Below are 14,613 nucleotides of genomic sequence, written 5' to 3'. Positions count from 1 at the left end.
AACTATCAGTGCTGGCCAGTACGGTCAGTTAAACCAACAAAATGCTGCTTTACCAGTACGGTTGTAAAAGGGGAAACTTAAAAACAAAACTTCCATAACTAACGTATGTAACTCTCCATAAGAACAGGAACATCAATGACACATCCTGATATATAAAAAAAATACTCTTCAGCATATTTCATTTCATTTCATTTCATTTCAAACCTTTATTTATTCTCGAAAAGACACTGAGGTTTCCCTCATTTCCAATGCCGTCAAGATTACAAGCACAGTAAAACAAGCAAAAACACATCAAACACTCAGAATCTGTGACAAAAACCACTGAGGACATTTAAAACTAATAAATGCATATAATTAATAAATGCAATACATTATTATTTGTTAAAAAAGTTCATAACAATTTACCATTTAATTGACATCAACTCTGGATGTCTCATACACATTTATTAGGGTGATGCGCTGACTTAGTGTGGCACTGTTGATGGGATGATAGGCAAGATTTCCCTCCCAACAATACACTGACAGTCTGAGAGACAACCGCCCTATGAGACAATTGCTGAGGATATCAATTCAATCAATCAATCAATCAATTTTTATTTGTCTAGCGTCAACTCATAACAAGTGTAATCTTGAGACACTTTATAAAAGAGCAGGTAAAAAGACCTTACTCATTGTTATGTTACAAAAAGCAGGTAAAACACCTTACTTATTGTTATGTTACAAAAAGCAGGTAAAAGACCTTACTTATTATGTTACAAAAAGCAGGTAAAAGACCTTACTTATTGCTATGTTACAAAGATCCGGTCTATCCATCATGAGCACTTTAGCAAAGCAGCAAAAGTTACAGTGGTAAGAAAAAACTGTCTTATTAAAAGGCAGAAATCTTCAGCTGGATCCCCGGCTCATAACAAAACAGCCTTCACAGGCCTAGACAACTATTAGACTGGTGCCATCGGGCTTCATTGATACGTAAAGCTGAGTATCATCTGCATAACATCATATGCCGGTTAAGGTTTGTCGGATTCATAAAACACATGGAAAGTACACCCCTAACTGCTCAATTCCACCAGATACGTGTTCAGTCTGCTTCTTCTCAGCTCCGGAGCCCTCTGCAGCAGATACAGCAAGACTTCTATTTTAGCCGGATGACATAGCAGGGCGCATCAATTTACCACAGAGCAAGATCGAGCAAGATAGGAAGTCAGCCAGCCAGTCAGGTTGGAAAAGATGATCTTATGTGTGTTTGCTGTTATTGTTGTTATTAGGGTTTTATACCACATACATTGTATTATATCGCGCTATCAAACGTGATTCAGTAATTTCCTGCAGAAACTCCTTGGTCTTGCGTCTTCAGCTGTCCGGCTGTGCTGCTCAGTGCTGCGCTCGGACAATGCAGACTGTGGGTGTTTACGGAGGAGGTGACCCACAATGCACATGCATCTGGTAGAAGTTCTGGGTAACTTCGTCAATTTTTAAACCATGCATTTATGCAGTCATTTGTGGAAAAATACGCCTCATTCTATGCAAATGGCCTCATTGGACTTCACCAGCAACAGCAGTAAATGTACCGTCTGCTGAGAGTTGGTGGTAACTTTGTTGCAGTATTTACAAGAGATGACACGACCAAATGTTCCAGTGATGAAAACAATTCTGCCTCTTTGTTACCCAAAAATAAATCATCCTCATAAAGTCTGTAAATATTATAATCAGGGGTTTAAGCAGTCTGGGACTGTCAGCGGCTTCACACTTCATCTACATGGAAGGAAGTTTGTTTTAAATGGTAAAAAGTAATTGTATTTTTTGAGTCTGGCCTTACAATAAACTGGAAAAAAGTGTCCACTCCCCCCCAGCTCATCATCTTTATGTGGACAGATCTGAGCTCTGTCAGCATGAGAGCAGCTCCGTGAAGAGTAAAAGGTGAAGATAGCTTCTCTCCACATTCAGACACATTCAAAAGAAAACTGCACAGAGCAGGACAACATTTTCCTTTGTGAATTAGAAGTTGATAGCATGAGCAAAATGATGTGAATTTTTTTTCAGAGCCCATATTCTGCCCTTTTTGGGGTTCATATATTTAATCTATGTACCTACTAAAGTATGTTCACAATAGTTAAAGTTCTGCCGCTCCATGCACCATGCTCGCTTCTGACTCTCTCTCTAAGGCTCTGAAGTGCCCACGTTCAGAGTCCCCACGTGTGCCAAGTCTGATCTGATTGGTCAGCCTGTCGGCTCTGCCGTAATTGGTCAGTCGCAAAAACATTAGCACCTTAGCACTACTGTGCTACCGCAGGCTACGGTATATCGTGGGCGTGCTTCAGAAGTTAACGGGCGTGCAACCTGAGCTGCAGGGCTTGCCACAACGAGCCAATGGGCTTAGATCAGTGATATCACACTGACAATGACGTCACACTGGCAATTTTTTTTCTGAGGGGGCTAGAACCGAGCGTTACATGCTAATGCTACAGCTCACAGGCGGAGGTAGGAGAAGCTATGTTTCTGCGGACTTTGAATTTTTGCACATAGATGTGCCTGAACATGCACAGGACACTTGGAAAACACACTAAAGAACATATAAAACCAGAAAAAACATAATATGGGACCTTTAAAGCTATTAGCGGATGTGACACATTCTTAGTGGATCAGGCCCCTGAGTTTTGTCATTGCAGCAGTGAGATAAGTGTCATTAAATGTATTATTCTGTCATAGAGGGTGACGATGCAATCTTCCATCATTGCTGCTAAGTCAACCAGGCTGCTATGTTTCACTTATACATGATATCCGTTTTTTTCCGTCTACCGTCTGTCTGAATCGGTGAGAATGCTCTTCACATGATCAGTGAAACCTGACTCCTGTTCCTCTGAACTTCACTGCTGCTGCTGTTAAGAGGGCAGACAGTTGTGTAGTAGTATAAGCCCCAAACAGGGGGTGACACACATTGACACAAGCGACCATGCCAAGCCTTTTGCTCTTGTGAATTTTCCCAGCCCGGAACTCATTTTTCTGATTTTTCCGACACCACATGAATGCAGGGTTATATACGCAGCTCTGAGGTCACAGCTGGGGCTAACCCTAAACCCTGCTCAGATGCGGATCTGGATAAAGGATCCAGAATCAGATTTATAGGCCTAACTCAAATTAAGTTTGACTCTGGTTTTAAGTTGCTTTCATTTGAAACATAGAGATAAGACAACGAGAGGCTGACACTGTTTGATAACTGAAATTTTTACGCTCAGAATTAAAAAACGCAAACACACACATATATCCTGATGGGAAGATGTTTGTGTGTGTATGTGCATCACAAATTGGGAGCGTTTGCCTTGCTTATTGCTGGGATGCTTTGTGGGCGGTGTGTGAGGGGGAGCGTAATTAAAATAGTTTCTGGGAGAAACAGCACACCACATCTGAGGTTCCACCCTCTTCCAGCATCTAACCACATCAAGAGCGTCTCACTTAGAGAACAACCTCTGCTACACACGGCCAAGCTCATGTTTTTGGTGGTGTGCTGTCTGACCGGACAGGGGTCTCACAGGGGCATAAATGTGCACACATTTTGTAATTAAAAGAGCTGATCACCGGGGGTAAATAAAGTGACAGAGGCAAGCTAGCAGGGTGATGTATGGGAGGGGAAGACAAATTAACCGTCGGCTCTCTGGGGGATTCTCAGCAGAGGCCTTCACAGCGGCGGTGGAGCAGCGCCAAAGGGCAGAGAGATTTGTAGATGATGGTGCTAATTACCAGAATGCAAACCATAATGCGACCAAGATGGAAGCAATTTAGGCAGTAGTCATTTAGCCTGCTGCTCTTCCGCCCACCGGCTGCTGCCTCGCCAGAGCCGGGGCATTAGGATGGGAAAAGTCTGGGAAGATCCATCGCTCAGGAGGTAACGCACATGGAGGGGAGAGCCTTGTGACCCGGCAATTCATTTTTCTCTTCGTCTAAATTAGGATTTTACAGGTCAGGATGGAGGTATAAATACACGAGGACAAAGACGGCTGTGAATGTTTTTTTGGGGGGGGATTTGATTTCCAGGTTGAGCTGCGGTGTCACAACTCTTGAGGAGATCACGTGGACAGGACAGCAAGCAGCTTTGATACAAGAAACTACAGACACTTGATATTGACCTCAGCCTGTGGTCACGGCTTTACTCTGTGTGTGTGTGTGTGTGTGCGTGTGTGTGTGTGTGTGTGTGTGTGTGTGTGTGTGTGTGTGTGTGTGTGTGACAAACACCTGTTAAACTGGGATACAGTAGGATGTAGTTTACAGTTTGGGAAGAGGTGGACCTGCTGAACACAACATTTTGCTTTTTAAAAATGCAAATGTTTGAAGTGAGAGAGTGAGGCCTCTGAAGGTCTTATTTCAGCAGCTCAAGTTGAGTTCCCTGCAGTGTGTGTGAAGGTGAAGGTGGGTGTTACTCCTCACCTGTTGCTGGCCCTGCCTTGCCTTTATAATTTGGGATGTCTAATTGCTCTTTGAGGAGATTTCAGAGCTGTTCCGCGCTCAGCCACTGTGTAATTTTATCCACGCTGCAGTCTCTCACTTCACACAGGGGCGATACCTTTTGCCTCCCCCTTTCCTTTGTATCAATTGGTCGGAGTTCAGCCTATTGTCGCCACAAGCCTCTTTTATATGTGCGCTCAGTCTGAGCTCGGGCTCTCAGTCAGACCCGCAGGAGGGATTTCAGCAGCAGCAGCAGCGGAGGCGAGGAGCGGATTCAGCTCGCTCGGGGGGCGGCTGTCTCGGATGTTTTTTTCAAGGCTGGGGCTCCGGAGCTTTGTGGCCCTGACTCTTTAATGGGACCCGCGGGCACGACGACTTCCCTGATTTTTCGCCACAGTCGTCTCTCTCCGGCCATGCCATAATGCTGATGATTCCTCTGGTGCTGTTTCTGCTCAGCCTGTCGGATCCCGTTAGTTCCCGGGCCCGCTGCTCCCCGGGCCAGGCTCCCTGCGACCCCCGGCAGCGGAGGGACGCCGGGGGCCGCGGAGGAGTCTACGAGCACCTCGGAGGAGCGCCGAGACGCAGGAAACTTTACTGTGCCACAAAATATCATTTACAGATCCACCAGAACGGAAAAATCGACGGATCACTGGAGGAGAACAACCCGTTTAGTGAGTACTCACGCGCTTTTACGCACAGACACCAACGCACGAGGGGGGAAAAGTAGTAACATTGGGAAAGTAAAGATGATTTTTTTTTTTTAATTCAAGGATTGTCAAATATAAAAAAAACGACATTTTTATAATTATTATTCTAATTGTATTTATTATATAAAATAAATGAGCATTATTAAATATCTGTGAATAAAAAGATTGTTAATCGATGTCAGTGAATTGTGATTAATCTATCAGTTTCACTGTCAGTTACTCTGTGTGTGTGTGTGTGTGTGTGTGTGTGTGTGTGTGTGTGTGTGTGTGTGTGTGTGTGTGTGTGTGTGTGTGTGCGCGACATGCAGGTTAATCTCTGCTGGATGTATTAACATCCCGGTGGGACAAAAGGCGCTGTCCTAACGGATGTATTTATCTAATCAGGGCACATTAGAGGCTCTTCACCGCCTCAATGGGCCATTGACTAATCAAGCACTGATTAAAACAGCCAATAAACACACTGAATGGAAGTTTAGTTTGTTGACTTTCAATGACAGTTTGTTTCTTCACGCTTGTGGTGTCTGATCATACCTTTAAGATTTATAACAGTGTTACTGTAAAAATACTTTTTTGTGTGTCTTATATTCAACCTGTGTGTGTGTTTGTGTGTTGCAGGCATCATGGAGATCACAGCAGTGGATGTGGGCGTTGTGGCCATAAAGGGGCTTTTCTCTGGCAGATATCTGGCCATGAATGATAAAGGGCGGCTGTACGCCTCGGTGAGTCCACATTTCATCTCTTACTGAGATTTTAACACATGCACAAAACTACTGAAAACTGCCTGACATTTTCGTGGGTAAGCTTCATGTGTAAATGTCAAAACAGTGACATTTTGCACTTTGAATATTTCCTGACAGCACCCTAAAAAAAATATCTGTGTGAAGTCGTTTTGAGCTGATGTGAGAACGCAGCAGGAAATATTTAGGAAAATTCACCACGAGAAAGTGGGAAGGGTTGATGACATTTATATCCTGTGACTGGTGTAATCGCCAAGGCAACATGAAGATTTTAGGGGCAACCTGTATGTGAAAGGTTGATATGAATCAGACTCTTCACATGTTTAGGATTGACACAGGTCGCAGGTTTAAGGCCTGAAATGTGACAACACAGAAAGGTTTGTTTACCTGGTGTTAATCTGGTGTAAACAGTTTTTTTTGGTTAGTGTGCACAAGTTAGTCAATGGGAAAAAAAATACTCATGGAAATAATTCATGGCGCCCCTCATTTCCTCCTTCTCCCCCTGCAGGAAGTGTTCAACAGAGAGTGTGAGTTTGTGGAGCGGATTCACGAGTTGGGCTACAACACGTACGCGTCGCGCCACCACTCCACCGAGCAGCCGCTGCCACCAGGCGGCGGCGGTGGCGGCAGCGGCAAGCGTCGAGCCAGCGCCAAGCGGCAGTGGTACGTTTCCATCAATGGCAAGGGGCGGCCGCGTCGAGGCTTTAAAACCCGCAGCACGGACAAAGCCTCGCTCTTCCTGCCCCGCGTGCTGGGCAACAAGGACCACGAGATGGTGCGGCGGCTGAGAGACAGTCAGAGCGCACAGCACCACGCTCATCAAAACGCCAACCGCCGAGACCGCCGGAGACGCAGACATCGGGCCAGGAAGGGACGGCGGGGCGGAGATAATTGAGCAGACTTTTTAGAGAACCCTTGTACATGGACCCCTGACCCCCACACGGAGCTACACACAGCAAGAGGAAGTTTGGATCCTTCTGGATTAGTGGACGTGTTTGTTGATGATGAAGGACACACACTCACACACACACACAAAGCTGTATAATGTTCTTCATGATGCTACTGTCCCGTAAACACATGTTCTCATGTTGACTCCCGTCTCACTTTGTAAAAAGGTCCTCGGCGACATGAAGCAAAAAAAACAGGTTATTGTAAATACAGTATGCACTATGCATGTCCGGAGACTTTCAAAGCTTTAGTTTGTCAGAAGATGACGCGACAAACATTATAATATTCTGTTATGTTGAAGTGCGAGACAGCGAGAGAAGAAAGGACTTCACACAGCGAAGCACTTTTTTGTCTGATTTACGTTAATGTTGTGTTCAAACCAGAACATGAGCTAATATTTTTGCGACCATTATTTACAACAGAGTCAAAGCAAAGACTCGTTAGGATGTGTTCAAGTGTTCAGAATCTCATATCATCCGGAAGTTGCTACAAAAAATAATCAATCAAAACTTCATTCAGAACAAAAAGCATTTTCAAAGTGGGCTCTTACCACGTCTTGTCTTGCAGGAAAAATCATGAATTTGACTTTTTAATAATCACCATCATGATCTAGTTATTTCTGCATCCTGACCACCTACTACAACCAAATCAGTCTCAGTCAGATCTGTTGATTTTGGGTTCCTAGCGCTGTTGTAAAACAGATTTTGAGCTGACTTTAGTGTGACTTGTTAGCATACAGTGAAACTGTCACTCAGTGAGCTCAACACCTGAAACATGACACCTGTAGTTGGTGTCCATCAGAGGGAATCCTGGTACTGATCCAGGTCATCAAACTGGGACCTGGTCAGCCTCAAGTACCTGGAAGTAGCAGGAGAGGTCATCATCACTGACAGGATGGAGTTTGGTTTTCTGAACGTATCTGGAGGGGTGAAAGTTCAACATTTGACCCAAAGCGAAAAAGATTAGCGTCAGGTTTTGGTCTGAACACAGCTGAGAAGCAACGGGACACTGTGATAGTCTACTGTGTGTAAACTCAAAGATGTACTTTGTATATTGTACTAATGATATGAATATTTATTTGGTGCCTGTGTTGTAAGTTATTGATAAGACTTGTTTCTGCATTTTGCTGTTGTTTCTGTTTGTTTTCACTCAGCAGCTGGTTCAAAACATAAAACACGAAGGTACTGACCCGACGAACAAACACTTTCTCTCTGAGTCCTTCTTTTTCCTAGAGATTCCTTCCAAAAACATATAAAAATAGAAAATGGTTTAAAATTGGATATTTCACCCATTCATTTGAAAATACAGTATGTAAAAAAAGTAGTTTCTTACAATAAATTACAAAAATAATATGATGGTGTTTGGGCTATTGTTTGCTGTTCTAATGCCAGTGTCAAATGTGGGGTCCCAAGTATCTATCACCGTTATATTGGGGGTCGCAAGCTGAAAAGTTTGGGAACCCCTGGTTTAGATTGTCTGTTGAAAAGGAAAGATTTGAGGTTCCATTATAGAGCTGAATTCTACGGAAGCCCTAAAGGGACATGCATCAACAGAATCAATTAGTTAACACTCGAAAACAAACATTGTCATCCTGAGTCACCGAGATAAGAAGTTGTGATCTCGAGAAGTAAAACTGAAATGTAGGCTACTCGTTATCATGGGAAAATGGATTTAAATGAAATGTAAGGATGTATGTCCTTTTAGGGCCGCCATAGAGTCAGTGTGAATGTCACTGTGTATTTTTGATCTCTTCATTGTTGACTGATAATGATTTCTGACACAACACGATGAATGGGAAATATTAGCATACCAATGGTTTAAAACCCAAAACTGCAAATTGACAGCAGCATAACTCTTTTTTTATTGGTTATTTAAAAAAAAACACTTCATGCATTTGACTTGAAGACGACATCATATATTTTCATCCATTCAACCTCTTTACAACTGCTCAGATATTTAAAGTCAGGAAGCGTTTTTATGTGAGTGTATGATATAACTTTGGAAAACCTTGTTCAAATAATCTTCAATCTAAGATTTAACCATTAAAGGCTGAAGCACTCATTCTTTTTTTTCTAGAGTATCAAACAGAAGGATTTAAAAATGCTTCCCCCCCTGCAAAACACAAGAGTGGAAACATTTCTAAGCATTTTAAAGCTCCTGTGAGAATTTTGCAATAGTGATGCCTCTTCACGGCCTATAAAAACAAACAAGACCATCAACATAAAGGCTGAATATTTCTATCGCCTGAAAATGCTTCCATCGAGTCGGTGTCAAACAATATGATCTTAGCACGCTGCAAGCATTTGGTTACAGTTTTCACAGAAAAGATTTACAGTGAGTGTTACTGATAGAAAGATAAAATGATAGTGAACAGCACTTAAACATGTACAGGTCAACATCAGCACTGAGATTAAGATGAAATAAGCTTTGTCCACAGGGGGTGCCAACATCAACACAAACCTGCTAGTTCCTCACAGGAGCTTTAAGTTTTGTAAAGTTCCACATCCTCAACACTAGATAGTGAAAACTTTATAGTTTTATTAAAGAGAAATATGAAAGTAATTTTAATCATTATTGATCACCATGGCAGATACATAACTCCCTAAAATACAATACTCTGAAAAAATGCTTATCACCATGATTTCTTCATCTTTTAAAACATAAACGATTCATACATTTCTCAGTTTTTTTTGTTATATTCAAACTGAAATACACTTTTTAAAGGTAGAACGCAAAGTTATTTAAAGTAGTCACATAACCAGAATGCCAAACTTAGATATGATTCTAATTAAATTATGACATTGATACCTGTTTGATGACACAGCAACAAAAATAGAAATCCTATGCACCAAATAATGTTTGTTTTTTTTTATGAACATAAATTGCTGGAAAACTGGAAACTGCACTCTGTCTAAATTTCGCAAAAAGTTGTCAACATGCACGCGCAACATGCATGGTGCAGTTAATCTTCACGTTGCTGGAAAAGTGTTGTTAAATTCAATAGAGAGAGCTCGTAAGTCCGCCATTGTTGTTGTAATCAACTTGCACATGGCTATCGACTGGAAGCGTAACGTGAAAAGTCTCCTTTTTCAGATAAACTTCTTAACGCCAGTCTACAGGAAGACAGAGACTGTCTTTTCTCAAATGTACGCACTCTGGAATCCATTTTCAAAACTTTGCATATTTGGGGGCACCCAAACAGCTGTTGTTGTGTAAACAAACAGCCAAATGCAATTAAAGATTACCAGCTACAAATTGTCACGTGAACAGGACCCCAGTGTGCAGGGGTTTTATTGAAGGGTTTGTTCATTTAAAACAGAAACAGGCAATGGGGAAAAAAATACAAGGAAAAACTCTAAACGTAAAATTATTCAGAAGCTATATGTTCCCAAGCCTGCCTGCCCCCCCCCCCCCCCCCCCCCCCCTAAAATATGTTCATGTTGTCAGAAATAGACTGTGGACTGACACGCCCCTTATTGGTGCCATAGATAACATAGGACCACATGCAAAATATTCACAAATATTTGAAAGGGTTGGTCTGGTGTAAACCTCCTCGTGACATGATATGTTGTCCATGTTCCTCATTTAGTGTCCCAACAATTCTTGACCAACTCATTCTCCTCTTAAAAAACTGCTGCTGTTTCTTTACTTCTGAACTTTTCAATAATGTTGAGTATAATGAATGAGATTTGCATTCTTTTTCAAATTCATAGTGGCTTACAGTATTTAGGGGGAGGAACATTTGAATGTCAATCTAAAAAGCTTTTAATGAGTCTTAGGCATAATGAAGGTGTTGCTATAGTAACATCTCAGGGTTGACCGAGGCTGTGGTGGAGGGGCCCAAATGGGTCCCAGAAATCTTTGCGATACCCCTGTGTACAGGTGTGCCTGTTATATCAAGCTACCTACTTATAATAAATTTGTGTTTGGAGGATGGGGAGTATTTAAAGTAGTACCCCCCCCCCCCCCCACCCCCCCTAACCCCTCTATCTACCCCCTCTGCAGCTCATTTGTTAAAGTGTCCCACCTGTCGCAGCTACACGACCAAGCACCAACCACAAAGACCAATGTGAATGCAAAATTCATCAGAGCAGCGTTCAGACTCCTCTGGACGTTCAGGTTTGCCTCGCCTCGCTCACATCTATAGGTCGCTGCATAGAAAGCCGTGTCACCCTATACCTGCGGGCTGGGGAGGCTTCCTGGCCCCGGACAAAAGCTCCTCCCAAGGGGGGCCTGGGAAGCGATGCCGCCTGAGACTTTTAGGCTTTTTTTTGAAAACACCGACCAAAAGCGCAGAGTGGATAAACAAGGCAGGCCCTGGTGAGAGCAGAAACTGTGTCACACAGTGTAACACCTCACACTCTAAGATTACCCAACAGGAATGCACAACTTCACACAGCTTCTTCCCTGATCTGTCATTTAGAAACATTTATGTCCCTAAATGACTCAAATCTATTTTTATATGCTTTCAAAATGTAATATAAAATATTTCTCTATCATGGACAGGGCTGATGGGAGCAGTGTTAGGAGTCCTCGGAGAATTTGGACAACAATTACATAACAGCTCAATCATTGAGAGAGGGAAACACTGAGTGAACTTTGACCTCATATCACACTTTCTGTTTCCCTGAAGTGCAGAGTGGCTAAAAAAAGATGATGTAAAGCCTCTATATTTATAATGATTAATTTGAACAGGTTTACTATTAAATATATTCACACAATAAACCATGACATTTTTCAAATAAGCATGAATAAGAACAGAGTCAGACTGAGTGGACTGTGTGACTCTTTATGGATGAATAATTAAACATTTATATACACACACAATTATAAACTTACCGTATATAAAACAAACAAACAGCAGCCAGAAGATTCACTAGCTCCCGAGGTTGAGTTTAGATATGATCAAAGTCTTATGAATAATTTATAAAGTTAAAGTTATCAACACTTTAAAACAGACTCCTGAAAAATGTATTTCATCATCATCATCATCATCATCATCATGAATGACACACGTGTTCCCAGAGAAATAATCCTGTTTCAGCTTTTTAATGTAGAAAGATTTCAAACAGAACTCTGTCCTTCAAATGTTAGCTGTGTTCACCACGTTTCAATCAGGACAGACAAGGGAATAAAGTTCAATACTTATTAAAATGAATAACGTGGAGATGTGATTTGACAGAAAGAACTTTGGCGCTTGGACTCTACGGGGTGGTTGATGTGTTTGGAGAATGTCAATTCTGAGCTGTCAACAGAATAAGCCCCCCACTCCATACAATTATTACAACAACCAACAGTCATACATACAAATATAATATAAGATACATGAATACATGAAATAATAATAATAATACAGTAAACTTAAGACTCCCGCTTTGAAATACAAAATGACTCCGGGGCCCGTTATAATTTTTTTTTTTTACTACAGCTATAACTTTCAGTTAGGGTAAATTATTGGACATGACAAAATGATATTATGGGAAGATGGACACAAAAGTTTACTGAACATTATGTCCATGAATAGTCATGACACGCCTTACTAATCACTTAAAGTGTTGACTCATGGTAAATCATCATTATTGTGATATTTATTTATTTTATTTTTAAAATTGGTGGAGGGCTTTTCGTGGCCCACCTGCAGTACCCACATGGCCCACCAGGGGGCCGCGGCCCACACTTTGGGAAGCACTGCAGTAGACTTTAATAGGGCTTGTCTGAGTACTCAAAGACGCTTAACAAAGAATAACAACAAATCAAAACAGAGAAACAATGAAGAAATAGTCAACGAGAAGGAGGATGAAAACAGCTTTAGTGGTTGTAGGCGAAGTTGAAGAGGTGAGTTTTTAGAGATTTCTTGAAGGTGGAGAGTGAGGGGGAGCGAGTTCCAGAGGGTGGGAGTGGCAATGGAGAAGGAAGGCCCTGTCCCCCCCCAGGACCGATGGTTGGTCCTGCTGACGGGAGGTTTGAGTCAGCAGACCTGAGAGTGCGGGTGGAGGAGCTCAGACAGGTAAGGGGGAGGAGCTCAGACAGGTAAGGGGGAGGAGCCAGGTTATGGAGGGCTTTGTTGGTGAAATAAGAAGTAAAACAGCAGATATTTGTCAAGATCGCCCTCAATTATAAAACACATCCAGCAGAACATTTACAGTCAGATGTGTCCAGCTCCAAGTCATTGAACACCTGTTTTCTTAAAATCCTCCAATGAGAGCAGCTCTTCATGTTTCAGGTCTTTTCAGGTCATTTGTTCCGGGTAAAGGAGGGCAACAAACTTAACATCTTTTCCACCAGTTCAGTTAAAACATTTTTTTTTATCAGAATCACAAAACTTCCCATCTCAGAGGCAGTGAGTGAAGCTCCTGTTGTCTGATACGAGTCTGTTGAAAGTTGCTTTAAAATTAAATCTGGGTCGCCCCCGTGGTCTGGGGTTATGTGCTGAGGGTCGTTGTCACATTCACCCTCCTTTTTCCTCCCAACATTTCCTGTCTCTCTTCAGCTGTCCTATCTCATAAAGGCAAAAAGTCCCCAAAGAAAAAAAAGGTTTAATGTAGTGAGTTTTTGTCAAATGAAATACTCAATATTTTACGTTTTTGTCATCTCAACTAATGTGACATTTTTCATCTTAATGTTTCAATGAAAATTAAGAAAAGAAGTCAAAAGGATATTATTATTGAGCTGATCCAAATATAAATATATAAAAACAAGTTAAGTGCTAAATGGACTCGAGCTTGTGTGACACTTTTCTAATCTTCAGACTACTCAAAGCGTTTTATGAAAACAAATGAATTGCAATTCCTCACCTCAAGTTCAGTCCACTTACATGCAGCTCGAACTCTAACTTTTTTAAGTTCAAACAACTATTATTTTTTTGAGTGTTTGATTGTGAAAAAAAGAAATCAATTTCTCAACATGTTTTTCCACTAAAGCCAAAGATGACATTGACAAAAAATGACTTTATTATTGAGCTTTGCTTTTATCATTAAAGGCGGTTTAAAAGGAAAGTGCAGAAACATTCAGCTTTATTGCTAACATAATTATTACTTATAAATATATTATACCAGTTCAAAAGTTTGAGTGTGAGACTTCAGGAGGAGATATTGTGCAGAGCAGGATTTTGTTTTTGTAATCACACAACAACATGAATATATTCACCAGAAAGCTTCTCCTTTAGAATCAGTTCCAACTACAGAACAGGTGTGGATGTGTCTGAGGTGTGAAACTTAAACAGCAGACGTGTTTCAAACATGTACCTGCAGTACAGGAGGGTTCTCTTGTAAGTGCTGCCCCCTACAGGCAGAAAGCCGTCTGTGTCCACACTGTGGAGGACCTCATGTAAAAGCTGCTGCAGCTCCATTCCCTCTGCAGGTCACTAAATACAAGAAAGACCTGCAGACAAAAAATAAAAACACTTTTAATGTTTTTCAAAATGAGCAAAGTGAAGTTTCATACTTTTGAACAACCAAAGGAAACAATTTAGTTTATTAAAAAGTGACAAAATGTAGTTTAACAGGTATCTGTGCTGTATTTATTTAAAACAGAGAGAGACATTTAATAAAGACACTGTATTCTGATGTCAATTCAATTATTTTTCTATATGTATGTTTTGTATTTGTAAGTCATTGTTCCTTTATTTTTTTTATTCTGTTTTAACTAACTACTATAACTACAATATTAGTGAGAAGGTTTTATAGAAGTCTGGTTGAAAGTGTTTTAATGTATAATATATGAAGGTGGTGAGTGCAGCTGAGCAAGCAAACAAAAATAAACTCTCCTTCATACAAATGAAATGT

At 41.3% G+C, this 14,613-nt stretch overlaps 1 protein-coding gene across 1 annotated transcript; it reads left to right on the top strand.

Moving 5' to 3' along the window:
* Positions 1–4,218: 4,218 nt before the first annotated feature.
* On the top strand, positions 4,219–7,272 carry fgf3 (fibroblast growth factor 3). The gene is made up of 3 exons (XM_061046440.1): positions 4,219–5,108; positions 5,760–5,863; positions 6,390–7,272. Exons 1-3 carry the CDS (start codon positions 4,859–4,861, stop codon positions 6,774–6,776), a joined length of 741 nt encoding a protein of 246 aa, XP_060902423.1. The 5' UTR covers positions 4,219–4,858; the 3' UTR covers positions 6,777–7,272.
* The last annotated feature ends 7,341 nt before the right edge of the window (positions 7,273–14,613 follow it).

This window comes from Labrus mixtus, chromosome 1, assembly GCF_963584025.1.
Source record: "Labrus mixtus chromosome 1, fLabMix1.1, whole genome shotgun sequence".
NCBI lineage: Eukaryota > Metazoa > Chordata > Actinopteri > Labriformes > Labridae > Labrus > Labrus mixtus.
The sequence above is the reverse complement of the archived record's forward strand: the minus strand, read 5'-3'. Positions and strand labels throughout refer to the sequence as shown.